The sequence below is a fragment of the Mustelus asterias genome, chromosome 18, assembly GCF_964213995.1.
Source record: "Mustelus asterias chromosome 18, sMusAst1.hap1.1, whole genome shotgun sequence".
In the NCBI taxonomy this organism is placed as follows: Eukaryota; Metazoa; Chordata; class Chondrichthyes; order Carcharhiniformes; family Triakidae; genus Mustelus; species Mustelus asterias.
The window spans coordinates 40,243,194-40,257,869 of record NC_135818.1 but is presented as its reverse complement, the minus strand read 5'-3'; the positions used below and the strand labels follow the sequence as shown (position 1 = coordinate 40,257,869).

General features: G+C 41.7%; 1 protein-coding gene across 3 annotated transcripts in view; it reads left to right on the top strand.

The window, feature by feature from the left end:
• Positions 1-14,676, top strand: part of prorp (protein only RNase P catalytic subunit) — a 70,203-nt gene that overhangs the window by 1,390 nt on the left and 54,137 nt on the right. For all 3 annotated transcript variants that reach the window (XM_078233803.1, XM_078233805.1, XM_078233804.1), the window contains exons 2-3: positions 1,621-1,668; positions 7,904-8,036. In XM_078233803.1, coding sequence (XP_078089929.1) covers positions 1,621-1,668; positions 7,904-8,036 — 181 coding nt within the window. The remainder of the gene's footprint in view (positions 1-1,620; positions 1,669-7,903; positions 8,037-14,676) is intronic.

Sequence of the window (14,676 nt, the reverse complement as noted above, 5' to 3'; positions counted from 1 at the left end):
TCCTTTCTGCGATCTATTAATGCTGTGTGATTACTAATCGTATGAAAAATTATTTACCTGATGTTTATTACTTAAAACAGTAACAAAGATTTGATGGGTTTCCTCCAGGTGCTCCGGTTTCCTACCACAGTCCAAAGATGTGCGGGTTAGGTTGATAGGCCATGCTAAAAGAACAATACAGCACAGGAACAAGCCTTTCGGCCCTCCAAGCCCGCGCCGCTCCCTGGTCCAAACTACACCATTCTTTTGTATCCCTCCATTCCCACTCCGTTCATATGGCTATCTAGATAAGTCTTAAAACGTTCCCAGTGTGTCCGCCTCCACCACCTTGCCCGGCAGCACATTCCAGGCCCCCACCACCCTCTGCAAAAAATACGTCCTTCTGATATCCGTGTTAAACCCCCCCCCTTCACCTTGAACCTATGACCCCTCGTGAACGTCACCACCAACCTGGGAAAAAGCTTCCCAGCGTTCACCCTATCTATGCCTTTCATAATTTTATACACCTCTATTAGGTCACCCCTCATCCTCCGTCTTTCCAGTGAGGACAACCCCAGTTTACCCAATCTCTCCTCATAACTAAGCCCTTATTATTGCCCCTTAGTGTCCTGAGATGTGTAGGTTAGAGGGATTAGCGGGTAAAGTATGTAGGGATCTGGGGGTAGGGCCTGGGTGGGATTGTGGTCGGTGCAGACTTGATGGGCCAAATGGCCTCTTTCTGCATTGTAGGGTTCTATGATTCTATGAAGATCAAATTTAGCAGTTAGTTCATGTGGAATATCCTGACCATTAATTATTACCGGTGTCTTTTTGTAAGGCGAGGTACCTATTGGTGCATACTTCAACTCACCACCACTTTTAAATAGACCAATTGCTTGAGAGGGACATGCTGGCAAAGCTTTTTTTCTTGCATTCATCAGGACACTTCACTGGAATATCAATAGTAAAGGGGACAATTGTTTTCTTTACTGTTGGCATTCTTGTTCAGTGACCTGATGAGTGCAAGACACAAAATTTCACCAGTATGTCTTTTTTACAGCAATACCAATCACTTTGGTCATGGTCAGATTATTATATGCTGACACTCAGTTGTTCTAATTAATTCACTACATTAATTAGTTTGTTTGCTGCCACTAAATTATGAGGAGTTTTTTGTGCGATGTTCAGAACTTTACCAATTAATTTATGCTAATCCGAAATCATCAAAGTAACATGTTGGTAAAGTTCCAGTAATATTATTCAACAAATCCGGAATGAAATAGTCTCCACTTAACAATCCTATTCAATTCAATGTTGTTGAGATTGGGAACTTAGTACCTGGTACTTAGAATAGTTTCATATTGATCATCACAAAATGACTTGCCACAAATAAAATGCTTACAATGTGTCTCCATTTGATCAGTTACAAAGTGCAAATATTTGCATCCATGATTCTTGATACTCTGGTCCCAATTTCACCAACATTGTTAGCACTGCTGCTATGATTAGTCGCTAGCATTTAAGCAAATGTTAGAACCGTGTGAACAAAATTTTATGATGGCTGTTTTACGAAAATAACTAATTTAAGTTTGATTTTCATTATAGTATATTGCTATTTTACTTGTTACATTTTGTTTTCAGCATTCCAGGCAACAGATGGAAAGGGCATTTAACAACTATATTACACAGGTATGTTTTTGTAATTGAGTTCAAACCATCCTTTAGTTTATTTAGATGTTTCATTTAATTCTCTAAAGCAGCATTTATACTCTTAGCAATGTTATACATTAGAAAGCACAATTAAAAGAAAGCTCCAGCATTTCTATGTTCTGTAACACCCTGCCTTTTATTCCTGATCTGTTATGAGTTAGCTGATCTCAGCTGGATTGGTAGAGCTAAATCATTGAATCCCAGTGCCTAAGCTAGAGAATGGAAAATAAGTTGGTTACTTGCCCCAGAAGTAGTTCCCACTACACTGGTTCTTGGGATGGGGGGATTGCCTTATGAGGAGAATTGGAGTAGCTGCTCGTGCTTTATAGGGACAAGTGCGTCCTGGTTAATGCTGACCAATTGCCTGCAATTAAACAATTTCTATATAATTAACAATGCTGAATTAAAAATGTATTTCTGTTCTTTCATACAAACAAGGAGCCGGAGTAGACTACTGGGCCCCTTGAGCCTGCTCTGCCATTCAACAAGATCATGGCTGATCTGATTGCAACCTCGACTCCACATTCCTGCCTAACCCTAGTGAGGAATATTTGATTTTGATGGAATACAATTCCAATGCTGCTATGGCCACAGTGCCTCATGGAAACCCAGTTTAGAGCTGCCAGTTGTTCTGAATCTATTCCATATAGCATAGTGAAGAAGGGTTTAATCTCACTGCAGTGGTCACTCCCATCAATAGTGTAATGGAAAAATGCATCTGTGGGAGGCAGATCAGTGAGGATGAGGTCACGTAGCTGATCAGTGAGGATGAGGTCACGTAGCTTTCTCAATGTTGGTCCTCTCTTCACTTGATGGAAACCAAACCTAACAGCACTGCTTTTTAGGATATGGGTAACTCAGCCAATAGTGGTGGTAGCGAGTCATTCCTAATGATGCACATTGATGTCTAACTCTCAGAGAAAATTCAGTGCACTTGCTAGTCTCAGTGCTTCTTCCTAATCAGCAGAGCTAGGGTACCAGGTTGTAATCAGTAGGACAGTTAGTGAGATCAGTAGGAGCCCACATTTGACTTCATGGTCTGGATTTAATGTTGGTGACTCCAAAAACCACTTCCTTATGACTGTACACCGTTATGCTGCCACCTCTGGTGGGTTTGCCATGCAGTTGGCACTGGACATATCTAGGAATGGAGGTGATGGGCAGGATTTTACAGCCTCGCTCGTCCCGAAACCATAAAATCCTGCCCGAGGTCAATGGACCTTCCCATTGTCCACCCCTCACCTGCTCCAATTCCTGAGATAGGTGGGACGTTAAAATTCCGGCTGATATCTTGTGCTTTGACTGCAAGATGAGTCCATTAGTATGACTACATCAGTTAGCTGCTTGACTAATCTTCGGAACAGCGTTCCTAGTTTTGGCACAAGACCAAAGGTGTTAGTGAGGAGAACTTTGCAGGGTCAACTGGGCCGGATGTGCCTTTGTCATGTCCACTGCCCAGGTTGATGTCGGCTGGTCTATCCATTTTTAAAAATATTCATTCATAGATTGTGAATATTGCTGACCTGGCCAGCATTTCTCTCATTTCCCTTGGGAACGTGTTGGTGTGCTGCCTTCTTGAACCATGCAGCTTATGTGTTGTAGGAACACCCACAGTGCTGTTAGGAAGGAAATTCTAGGATTTTGACGCAATGGCAGTGAAGGAACAGCAATTTGGTTCCAAGTCAGGATAGTGTGTAGGGGAGCTTGCAGGTGATGGTGTTCATATGCATCTGCTGCCATTGTCCTTTTAGTGGTAGAGGTCCTGGTTTAGGAAGATGCTGTCAAAGGAGACTTGGTGAATTGCTGCAATGCTTCTTGTAGTTAGTACACACTGCTGCCATTGTCTGTCAGTGACGGAGTAGGTGTCAGTAAGCACACTGCTTTGTCCCGGATGGTGTGGAGCTTCTTGAGTGTTGTTGGAACTGCACTCGTTCAGGCAAGTGGAGAGTATTCAATCATACTCCTGACTTGTGCCTTGTAGATAGATGGTGGACGGGCTTTGGGGAATCAGGGGATGAGTTACACTCCACAGAATTCCCAGTCTCCATCCTGCTCTTATAGCCACTATTTACATGGTTGGTCCAGTTGTGTTTCTGGTCAATGGTAACTCCCAGGATGTTAATGGCGGTGACTTCAGTGATGGTAATGCCATTGAATGTCAAGCGGAGATGGTTAGATTCTTTCTTGTTGGAGATGGTTCTTGCCTGGCACTTGTGTGGCACAAATGTTACTAGCCCAAGCCTGAACATTGTCCAAGTCTTGCTGCATGTGGACACAGACTGTTTCGGTGTCTGAGGAATCTCGAATGGTGTGGAACATTGTGCAATCATCAGTGAAGGTCCCCACTTCTGACCTTATGATGGAGAGAAGGTCATTGATGAAACAGCTGAAGATGGTTGGGCCTAGGACACTATCCTGACAAATTCCTGCAACAATTTCCCAGGACTGAGATGATTGACATCCAACAACCACAACCATCTTCCTTTGTGCTAGGTATGACTCCAACCAGGGGAGCGTTTTCCCCCGATTCCTATTGATTTCAATTTTGCACGGGCTTCTTAATGCTATACTCAGTCAAATATTGCCTTGATGTCAAGGTCAGTCACTCATACATCACCTCTAGAGTTCAGCTTTTTAGTCCATGTTTGGATCAAGGTTGTTAGGAGGTCAGGAGCTGAGTGGTCCTGGTGGAAACCAAACTGGGTGACAAAGAGTCCAGGTTATTGCTGCTTGATAGCTCTGTCGAACCTTCCCCCACTTCGCAGATCAAGAGTAGACTGGGGTGTTCTTTGGTGTTGGATTTGTCCTGCTTTATGTGGGCAGGTTATTTCCACATTGCCATGCAGATGCCAGTATTGTAGCTATACTGGAACAACTGCACCAGGGGTACAGCTAACTCTGGAGCACGGCCTCAGTACTGTTACCAGAATGTTATCAGGGGCCCATGGCCTTTGCTGTATCCAGTGCCTTCAGGTATTTCTTGATTATTTTTTTCATTTCTTATATTGCATGGAATTAATTGGCTGAAGATTGGCATCCGTGATGCTGGGAACCTCAGGAGAAGACCAAGTTGGATCATCCACTTGGCATTTCTAGCTAAAGATGATGGTTTTTTAAAAAAGTTCATTTACAAGATGAGTGTCGCTAGCTCGGCCAGCATTTATTTCTTATCCCTAGTTACCCTTTTACCCTTGCAAAAGTGTTGAACCATTGCAGTCCTGAGGGATAGGCACACCCACAGTGCTGTTAGGGAGGGAATTCCAGGATTTTGGCCCAGTGGCAGTGCTTCAGCCTTATCTTTTTTACTGATGTGCTTGGCTTCCCCATCATTGAGGAGGGGGATATTTGTGGGACTTCCCCATCCCATTAATTGTTTAATTGTGCACCACCATTCATGACTGGATGTGCAGAACTGCAAAGCTCCATTCTGATCTGTTGGTTGTGGGATGCTTAGATCAGTCTATCACATGCTGCTTCTGATGTTTAGGATGCAACAGTCCTGTTTCGTAGCTTCACTAGGTAGACACCTCATTTTTAGGTATGCTTGGTGCTGCTGCTGGCATGTCCTCCTGCACTCTTTGTTGAACCCGGGTTAATGCCCAAGCTTGATGGTAATGGTAGAGTGGGGGATATGCTGGACAGTGAGGTTATAGATTGCGGTTGTATATAGTTCTCATGCTACAGATGACCAACAGCGCCTCATCGGTGCACAGTTTTGAAATGTAGTTCTGTTCGAAACCTAACCCATTTAGCACAGTGGTCGTGCTACACAACATGATGGAAGTTATCCTCAATGTGAAGACAGGACTTTCGAGGGGACAGTGCAGTGGTCAATCCTCCCGATACAGTTTTCTTAAAACTAATTGGATTATTTGATACAACTGGGTGGCTTGCTAGGCCATTTCAGAGGGAAATAAAGAGTTAACCACATTGTTGTGAGTTAAGGGTCACATGTATGTCAGATCCAGTAAGGACAACAGGCCTACTTCCCTAAAGGACATTAATGAATTAGATGAGTTTATACAACAATCAAGCAGTTTAATGGTTACCATTGTTGATCGTGGATTTTTATTCCTGATTTTAAAAAATTTAATAACTAAATTTAAAATACCCAACTGCCGCAGTTCTATTTAAACTCAAGTCTCCAGATCATTAGTGCAAGCATCTAAATAGTGAGTCTAATAACATAAGCATTATACCACCATCTCAGGATAAGGTGTCAGCCATTTAGGACTGAAATTAGGAGAAATGCCTTCATTGAAGGGGTTGTGAATCTTTGAAATTCTGTACCCCGGAGAGCTGTGGATGCAGTCATTGAGTATATTCAAGACTGACATTAATGGAATTTGGACTCTAAGGAAACCAAAGGATATGGCAATAGGGCAGGAAAGGAGTTAAAGTTGAAGATCAACTTATTGATCTTATTGAAAAGTGGAGCAGGCTTCAGGAACTAGATGGCTTCCCTTGCTTCTATTTCTTAATAGTCATCAAAATTTTGTACTTTGTGTTATTTTATTACTTTAATTGTAATTCAAGTATGTATAGGAATTATGGATATTATGAATTCAGTATTTACTGGGGTTCACTTCTCGTGTATGCAAAACAATGAAATATCTTTAAAATCCTTCATTCTCAGTTTTTTGTATTGGAAAAAGGAAGAGTTAATGGTTTTAATGGGTCAGTGATTCAGTAGCTAATTTCCTTCAGTTTCTTCACTTTCCATATGGCTTCTGTTACCATCTATGAATATAGAATTCTTCATTCTGAGTGGCTAAGGTTACAAAAGAATTGCACCAAAAGTCCAGCTTTAAACTCAAATTGCCTTTGAATGTACAACTACAAATCTGAAGAATAGTGCCATTTACATAGATAGCAGTGGCACCATCTCTCCTAACGGTCTTCAAAGATTAAATGCGTCTGTGACTAGAGCAATTCTGACCTCCACTTGTGAAGGTTTTGTAGGAAGAATCAACAAGTTCTCTGGCATTTAAAATTTTAAAACCAAAGTAACAAGCATATAATTTGAAGGTGTTGCCTTTTAAGAAAAGGGAAGAGGTGAAATACAAGAACAAATAAGGGCTGGAATTTTCCGGCCGTTCATGTCCTGCCACTGCTGCAACTGAGGACGGAGAATTTGGCACTCAGCCAAATCTCCATTCGCTGCAGTGGGGCCAGAGAATCCTGCTGGCGCATACGGCCAGGAAATTCCAGTCCAGATCTAGAATCTATTATAATTGAAATAAATAAATAGAAATAAATTGAAATGAAGAAAGCATGTACACTTGCACAATGACTTTCACATACTTGGGATGTCCAAAAGGTGCTTTACAGTAAGTGAATTATATTTGACATAGTCACTGTTCTGCTTGCCAAAACACACACTATCACAAACATTAATTCAATAAATGACCAGGCTGAGGAATATAGGTTGGCCAGGACACCAGGAAACCAGTCCCGCTTTTCTTTGAATCTATGAGAGATTTTAAATCCACCTGAATAAACAGATGGAGCCTTGGTTTGACAACTCATCTGAAGGATAAAATAATTTTTTAAAAACTTCTACTTGTATGTTTCTGTTCATTTCAGTCACTTGTTGAAACAATCTGCCCGTTACAGCCAACTGCGTACTGGTGTGTTGAGCAATAATGTAAAGCATTAGTATGGCATTTGATTCTACAGCGTTTCCCAATGTACTCAGTTTGTAATCAAAATCCTACTGAGAAGAAACAGCAATGTGGTCTCACTGTGGTGCTTTGTGACTCTTTGTAGTCAACACTGGGAGCATATTGACAGGGATCTGAAATCAGGCACATCACCTCGCCTTTTGGCAGAAGGTCAATGCCAAATAAAAGTTAAGAAGGCATAAATTTTCCATCTTTGTGCACTGTGCCTCATATTTTGCAAGCATTATTTTTGTACCCATTGGGATGGCAGCTCTTTGCTTTCTTCTTGTGATATTTATCAGTAACTGTTAATAGGGCAAGCAATTGGCAAGTTATTAAGTTCTGCGAATGTCTACAATTGCCCCACACACCACCAATTGTTGTCCTGTGTATTGCATTTTCCACAAAATGTACAATAGGCAGTGAAAATGCTAGGATCTGAGTGATAATATTATAAATGATGGCTTTTCCTGACTTAATTTTGTTATCGTTTTGTATCTCATTTCTTGGCATGTGTGTGTGAAACTGATTCATTTGAACACATGTTCCAGTGGAGAATGCCAAGAATGCAACACAGTGCTAGAATCCATTCAGCTGAGTGAGGAAGAATACAGCTTATTACGAGAGTGTGTGATGAATGATATCATTCAAGGAACAGACGTTTTTAAAAAGACAACTCCTCAGGTAAGCAGTGAAATTAGTTTAAAGGTATTGTTTGCAGATTGTATAAAAAAAATATTATAAACATTTGCAGCATCTGTCTATTCAGCAGTTTTTAATTGAAACCATTGCAAGAAATATGGATATGAATCGGTAACGATTTAGAATCTAAACCAGAAAATGCTGGAAAATCTCAGCAGGTCTGACAGCATCTGTGGAGAGAGAATAGAGCTAACATTTTGAGTCTGGATGGCCCTTTGTCAGAGCTGGACAAAAATCCTGTCGGAGAGAAGAGTAGTACTTCAGAAGTACTTTAGAATCACTTGACTGTGCATTAAAATCATAATTGGTTTTATGCTTCAGCAGAGCTGCAAATAATTTCAGCCCCTGTTTAGTTGACAAACCACCAAAAGGAGCACAATGGGTTCTGACGTAAATTACTGGTGATCTAGTGTTTACCAGAGCTTTCACCATCTCCCACCTTGCATCACAAATATCAAAGTTTCACGGTAAGGTTTTACAATGCTTTAACCTGATGTTCACAGCATGTAGCTATTAATGGACTGATACCACCTATTCTGTTTTGTTTGTATGAATATGCAAGATGTCTAATTTATACAGCTGTTGTTGCGTCTATGTTTTCATGTAGAAATTACAAAAGTACATGAAAATTGCAAAAAGACATGTTCCGTTTTAAACGTTTTCAGGAATGATAGTTAATGGTAGTGAAATGAAAAAGGTTTACAGCATTTAACTGTTATTGAGATAACTTTGGTTGTTGATCGTGATTTATCTGACTAAATAATGTTTACTCCCAATAGATTGAATGGAATTACTATTTTTAGAAAAAATTGTAAAAGCAAACTGTTTTGTGCACCAGCAAATTATAATTTTTCCTCTTTGCATATCCTTCAGTACCGACAACAGTTTGCATTATAGAGCCTTTAATGTAGTAAAACCTCAAGATGCTTAAAAGGAGGATCTTTGAACAAAATTTGACAACAAATCACATAAGGTATTAGAATGAATGACTAAATACTTGGTCAAAAGTGTAGGCTTTAAGACGCATCTTCAAGGAAGAGGCAAGAAGCAGTGAAGTTTAAGGAGAGAATTTCAGAGCTTGGGGCCTAGATGGCTGAAGGCACCAATAATTGAGCAATTAAAAATTGGTGATGCACAAGAGGCTAGAATTGGTAGAGTAGTGCAAAGTTTAGAGGACTGGAGGAGGTTTCAGAAATAGGAGAGACAGAACCATGTGGCGGAATAGAAAATAAGGATGAGAATGATAAAATCAACATTGCCCCATTTGGGTAACAATATAAATTAGAAAGGGAGGCAATGGCTTAGTGGTATTATCGCTAGACTATTATTCCAGAAACTGAGTTAATGTTCTGGGGACCCGGGTTCAAATTCTGCCATGGCAGATGGTGGAATTTGAATTCAATAAAAAATATTTGGAATTAAGAATCTACTGATGAAACCATTGTCGATTATCGGGAAAAACCCATCTGGTTCACTGATGTCTTTTAGAGAAGGAATTCTGCCATCCTTACCTGGTCTGGCCTACATGTGACTCCAGAGCCACAGCAATGTGGTTGACTCTCACTCCCACTGAACAAGGGCAACTAGGGATGGGTAATAAATGCTGACCAGCCAGCAACGCCCATGTCCCACAAATTAATTTTAAAAAGCGCAGGTGATGGGGCAAATAGGGTTAAGATATAGGCAGCAGAATTGTGGGTGGAAGATGGGAAGCTGACTAGAAAAACATTGGAATAGTCAAATCTTTTGTTAACACAGGCATAGCTGAAGGTTTCAGCAGCAACTGGACTGGGTTACAGTTGAAAATATGTGATGGAAGTAGGCAGTCTTGATGATTGAATGTCTATACCCATTCTATCAGTTGCATTAAATTCAATTCTCCACCTTTATCCTAACGTTAACAAAGTTCCACTACAGGTGATATCACTTGACCACATTCCCTGAACAGCTGCATCCTCTGATTCACCAGCAACCCTGATTTTATATTAAAACTTCTCAAATTGATGGTCAACCCTATATCCTGAGGCAATTAGCATATCACCAATCACACAGGCTGCAAGATCTATTGGATTCAAAGCAACCATTTCTTAACAAAGTCTTTATTGTTTCTACCAAAACTCTGTGTCAGATAAATGCTGTCTTTGTTCTGTGTCAACAATAAATTAACAGCTAAAATATTCTTACTGGCCTTCTAATGGAAACATATTTAAGCCAAATTTAAACTGACTTAAATGAGGGGAGCATTCACACTTAAGTGTTCTGGTCTCAGGAATCATTCGGCATAATCTCACTTTTTGGTCATTGGTGCCCTGCTAATGTGCTCATTCTGTGAACTTAAAAGTCCACTGAGGAACAACAGTGATGCGTGGGGAGCCTTGGCATTTTTGCCGTCATCTAATGATACTTAAACTGCTACAGTTGAGATGAGAACCTGCTTAGGGATGTCATCCAAAAGTGCATGTCTTGGGTTCGAGCACTACCACTGAGGTGACCCAAATGCCACTGGAGTATCAGTGCTGATAAGTTACCCTCATTAATCGATATCCTGTGAGGAAGAAGAGTTCAAAATGTTTCTATCATACATTTCTGATAAAGATTTAATTATATTTCCTTGATAATACACAAGAATCTGGTGACTAGGTCCACCGACTGACATCACATGAATACTAATCTGAATGGGAGGATGGGTAAACTGCGAGATGAGATGATTCCAAACATACAAATTCAAAACGCCTTCAGTTGACCAGAGCATTAACATTTCCATCAAATGATTTCACAAAAGTGCCATTTATTTACAGTGATAACACACCTGTGAACCATAAGTGACATCAAAATGTTTTAACCTTCCTAACCCTACCCTACACCTTGGTACAGCCCCGTAATCCGCAGCAGAGTTGGAGGCTGAGTGCTACATCCTGATGCCTGTGATGACCTCGGCAGACACTCTCTGGTGGCAGACCCCAGCCTAATGAGGGTCTCTTGCTCAGGGACAGAAGCACTCTCGATGGCCTGCACTGGAGGGGGTGCAGGTGCAGGCAGAGGGGACTGAGCAGCTGCACACCTTTGGAATTTCCTGAGTGGAGGCCTCTGGGGTGTCCAGCTGATGCTCATCCTCCCTGTGGGTGCCTGAGGGCTCCGGCCTGATTCCTGGAGGGAGGTCACGGTGCCTCATCCCCATGTCGCCTACATCCTGATGGTTCCCACCGGGGTGTGTGGCTATGGAGTGCAGGGTTAAGCGCAGATCCTGCAAGATCTACTGGACCAAGATCTCCATGGTGGACGCCAAGCCATGGTGACCTTGCGGTGCTCGCATGTCGGAGCCATGACATAAGACAGAATGCAGATGGACTCCTCTATCATTTGATCTAGTCTGCTGAGTAACTCAGGAATCTGTCTTTGCCAGCTCAATAGAGGAGATGCAGTCACTTCCAGAGACTCACTACCTGACTGGGAATGAACAGGTGGCTGGTTCCCAGCAGCTCTCCGAGTGCTAGAGACCTGGGCTGTCCCTCTCTCTGACTGCTGCAGGGATATGTCAGTGAGGTGTTCTCCAGAAAAGGATTCAGAGTCTAATCTAAATACTTTAATTAAGGCTTAGTTTCCTGATGGAAGGTCATCTTAGTCTGAAATTTAAATTTTGTTTCTCCTCACAGATGTGCTTGACCTGCTGAGTATTTTCAGCAATTTTACTTTTATTTCAGCTTCCTTATCTACCAGACTGTAGCCTGAAGATGGCGCTTTTGTCACAGGAGCATGAAATATGCTTCAGTTTTGTGACTCAGGCTTGTCTCCAGCACAGGCAAACTAGTTTGATTTACATCGGCGTCCAGTTTGCATTTCATTCTTAAGATGAATCTTTTGCAGTAAGTTGTTGTGATCTATAATTCACTACTTTACGCAAAGAACTGTTACAATATGGAATACACTGCCTAAAAGGTTGTTTGAAGCAGAAATATTCCATCAGACTGGAAAGTAGCAAATGTAACCCCTCTATTCAAAAAGGGACAGCAGAAAACAGGACACCATAGCCCAGTTATCTTGATGTCTGTCATGGAGGAGGATGTTAGAATTAATCGTTAAGGAGGTTATAACTGGGCACTTAGAAAAACTCAACGTAATTGGAAAGAGTCAGCATGGTTTGGTGAAAGGGAAGATTTGTTTAACCAAATTTAATTTGAGTTCTTTGAAGGATTAAAATGCTATGGATAAAGGGAAAACGTACTGTACTCGGATTTCCAGAAGATATTTGATAAGGTGCCACATCAAAGGTTATTGTGGAAAATAAAAGCTCATGGTGTAGGGGGTAACATATTAGCATGGATAGAAAATTTGCTGGCTGGCAGAAAACAGAGAGTATGGCTAAATGGGTCTTTGTCTGATTGGCAGGATGTGATGAGTGGAGTCCCACAGAGGTCTGTGTTGGGTCCTCTTTTTATAATTTACACCTAGGACTTAGATGAGGGGAGCCAAGGCATGGTAGCTAAATATGCCAACAATACAAAGAATAGGTAGGAAAGTATGTTGCGAAGAAGAAATAGAGTTTGCAGATGGATATAGATAGGCTGAGTGAATGGGCAATTAAACAACTAACCAGAGAGGTGACTCCAAAAACATTCCATCCTCAGTGATGGCTCGGAACAGCACATCAATGCAGAAGACATCACTGAAGCATCTGCAACCATTTTCGTCCAGAAATGCTAACCAGATAATTCATCACAGCCTCCTGCTGAGGTCCTCAGCATCACAAATGCCAGTCTTCAATCAAGTCAATTCATAAAATCAAGAAACAGCTGAATGCACTGGGTGCAACAAGGTTAAAAGGCCCCAACAGCAATCCCAGCTGTCGTCTGGAAGGCTTGTGCTCCAGAACTAGCTGCACCCTGAGCCAAGCTGTTCCAATACATGGATGGTACTGGCAATGTGGAAAATTGCCCAGGTATGCCCTATCCACAAATAACAGGACAAATTCCATCCAGCCAATTATTGCCCAACAGTTTACTCTCAGTCAGTTGGAAAGTGATGGAAGATGTTATCAACAGCATATTCAGCAACACTTGCTCAGCAACAAAGCTTGATGTTCAGTTTGGGTTCCGCCATGGCCGGTCAGCTGCAAATCTCATTACGGCTTTGGGTCCAACCGTGGACAAAAGAGCTGAATTCTAGAGGTAAGGTCAGAGTGACTGCACTTGACATGGTTCATAAGTTCATAGGATATAGGAGCAGAATTAGGCAATTCAGCCCATCGAGTCCGCTCTGCCATTCGATCATGACCGATATGCTCCTCATCCCTATTTTCCTGCCTTCTCCCCATAACCCTTCAACCCATTACCAATTAAAAATCTGTCGAACTCCTCAAATTTACTCACTGTCCCAGCATCCACCGCACTTTGGGGTAGCAAATTCCACAGATTCACAGCCCTTTGGGAGAAGCAGTTTCTCCTCAACTCTGTTTTAAATGTACTACCCCTTATCCTAAGACTATGACCTCTCGTCCTAGAATGCTCCACCAGCAGAAGCATCTGCTCCACGTCTACTTTATCCATACCTTTTATCATCTTATATACCTCAATTTGATCTCCCCTCAGTCTTCTAAATTCCAGAAAGTATAGGCCTAAACTATTTAATCTCGCTTCATATGTCAAACCCCTCATCTCTGGAATCAATCTAGTGAACCTCCTCTGAACTGCCTCCAATGCCACTACATCTTTCCTCAAATAAGGCAATCTTTGACTGGGTGTGGCACCATGAAGCTCCAACAAAATGGAGGTCAACAGTAATCAAGAGAAAAGCTCTCCACTAGTTGGATTTGTACCCATCACAGAGGAAAATGGTTGTGGTTGTTCGGGGTTAATCATCTCAGCCCAAGATATTGCTCTAGGGGTCGTGTTCCTCATCAATGACCTTCACTCGATCACAAGATTGGAAGTGGGGATGTTCACTGATGATTGCAGTCTTCATTACCATTTGCAACTTCTCCAATACTGAAGCAGTCCATGGCCACATAAAGAAAGGCCTGGACAACATTCTGGCATGGACTGATAGCTGGAAATAACTTTCATGCCATACAATTGCTGGCCATTGGTCTCTGCATTACCATTGCTAAACTTCCCCACCATCAATGTCCTGGAGATGATTGGTGACCAGAAACTTAACTGAACAAGCCATATAAATACTGTGAATACAAGAACAGCAAATAATTAAACCTCCTGACTCCCCAAAGTCTGTCCACCCATCTACAAAACACAAGTCAGGAGTGTTATGGAATACTCTCCAGTTGCCTGGATGAGTGCAGCTCCAACAACACTCAAGAAGCTCAACACTATCAAGATAAAGTAGCCCACTTCATAAGTACACATCCACCACCCTAAACACACACCCTCTCCATCATCAGTGCACAATGGCAACTGTGTGTATCATCTACAAGATGCACTGCAACAACTCACCAAAGTTCCTTTATAGCACCTTCCAAAACAAGTTGAGAGTGGGCAAATGCATGGCAGATGCAGTACACAGTGAATAAATTTGAGGTTATACACTTTGGGAGCAAAAACAGGAAGGCAGATTATTATCTGAATAGTAATAGATTGAGAGAGGGGTTGTGCAATGAGACCTGGGTGTCCAT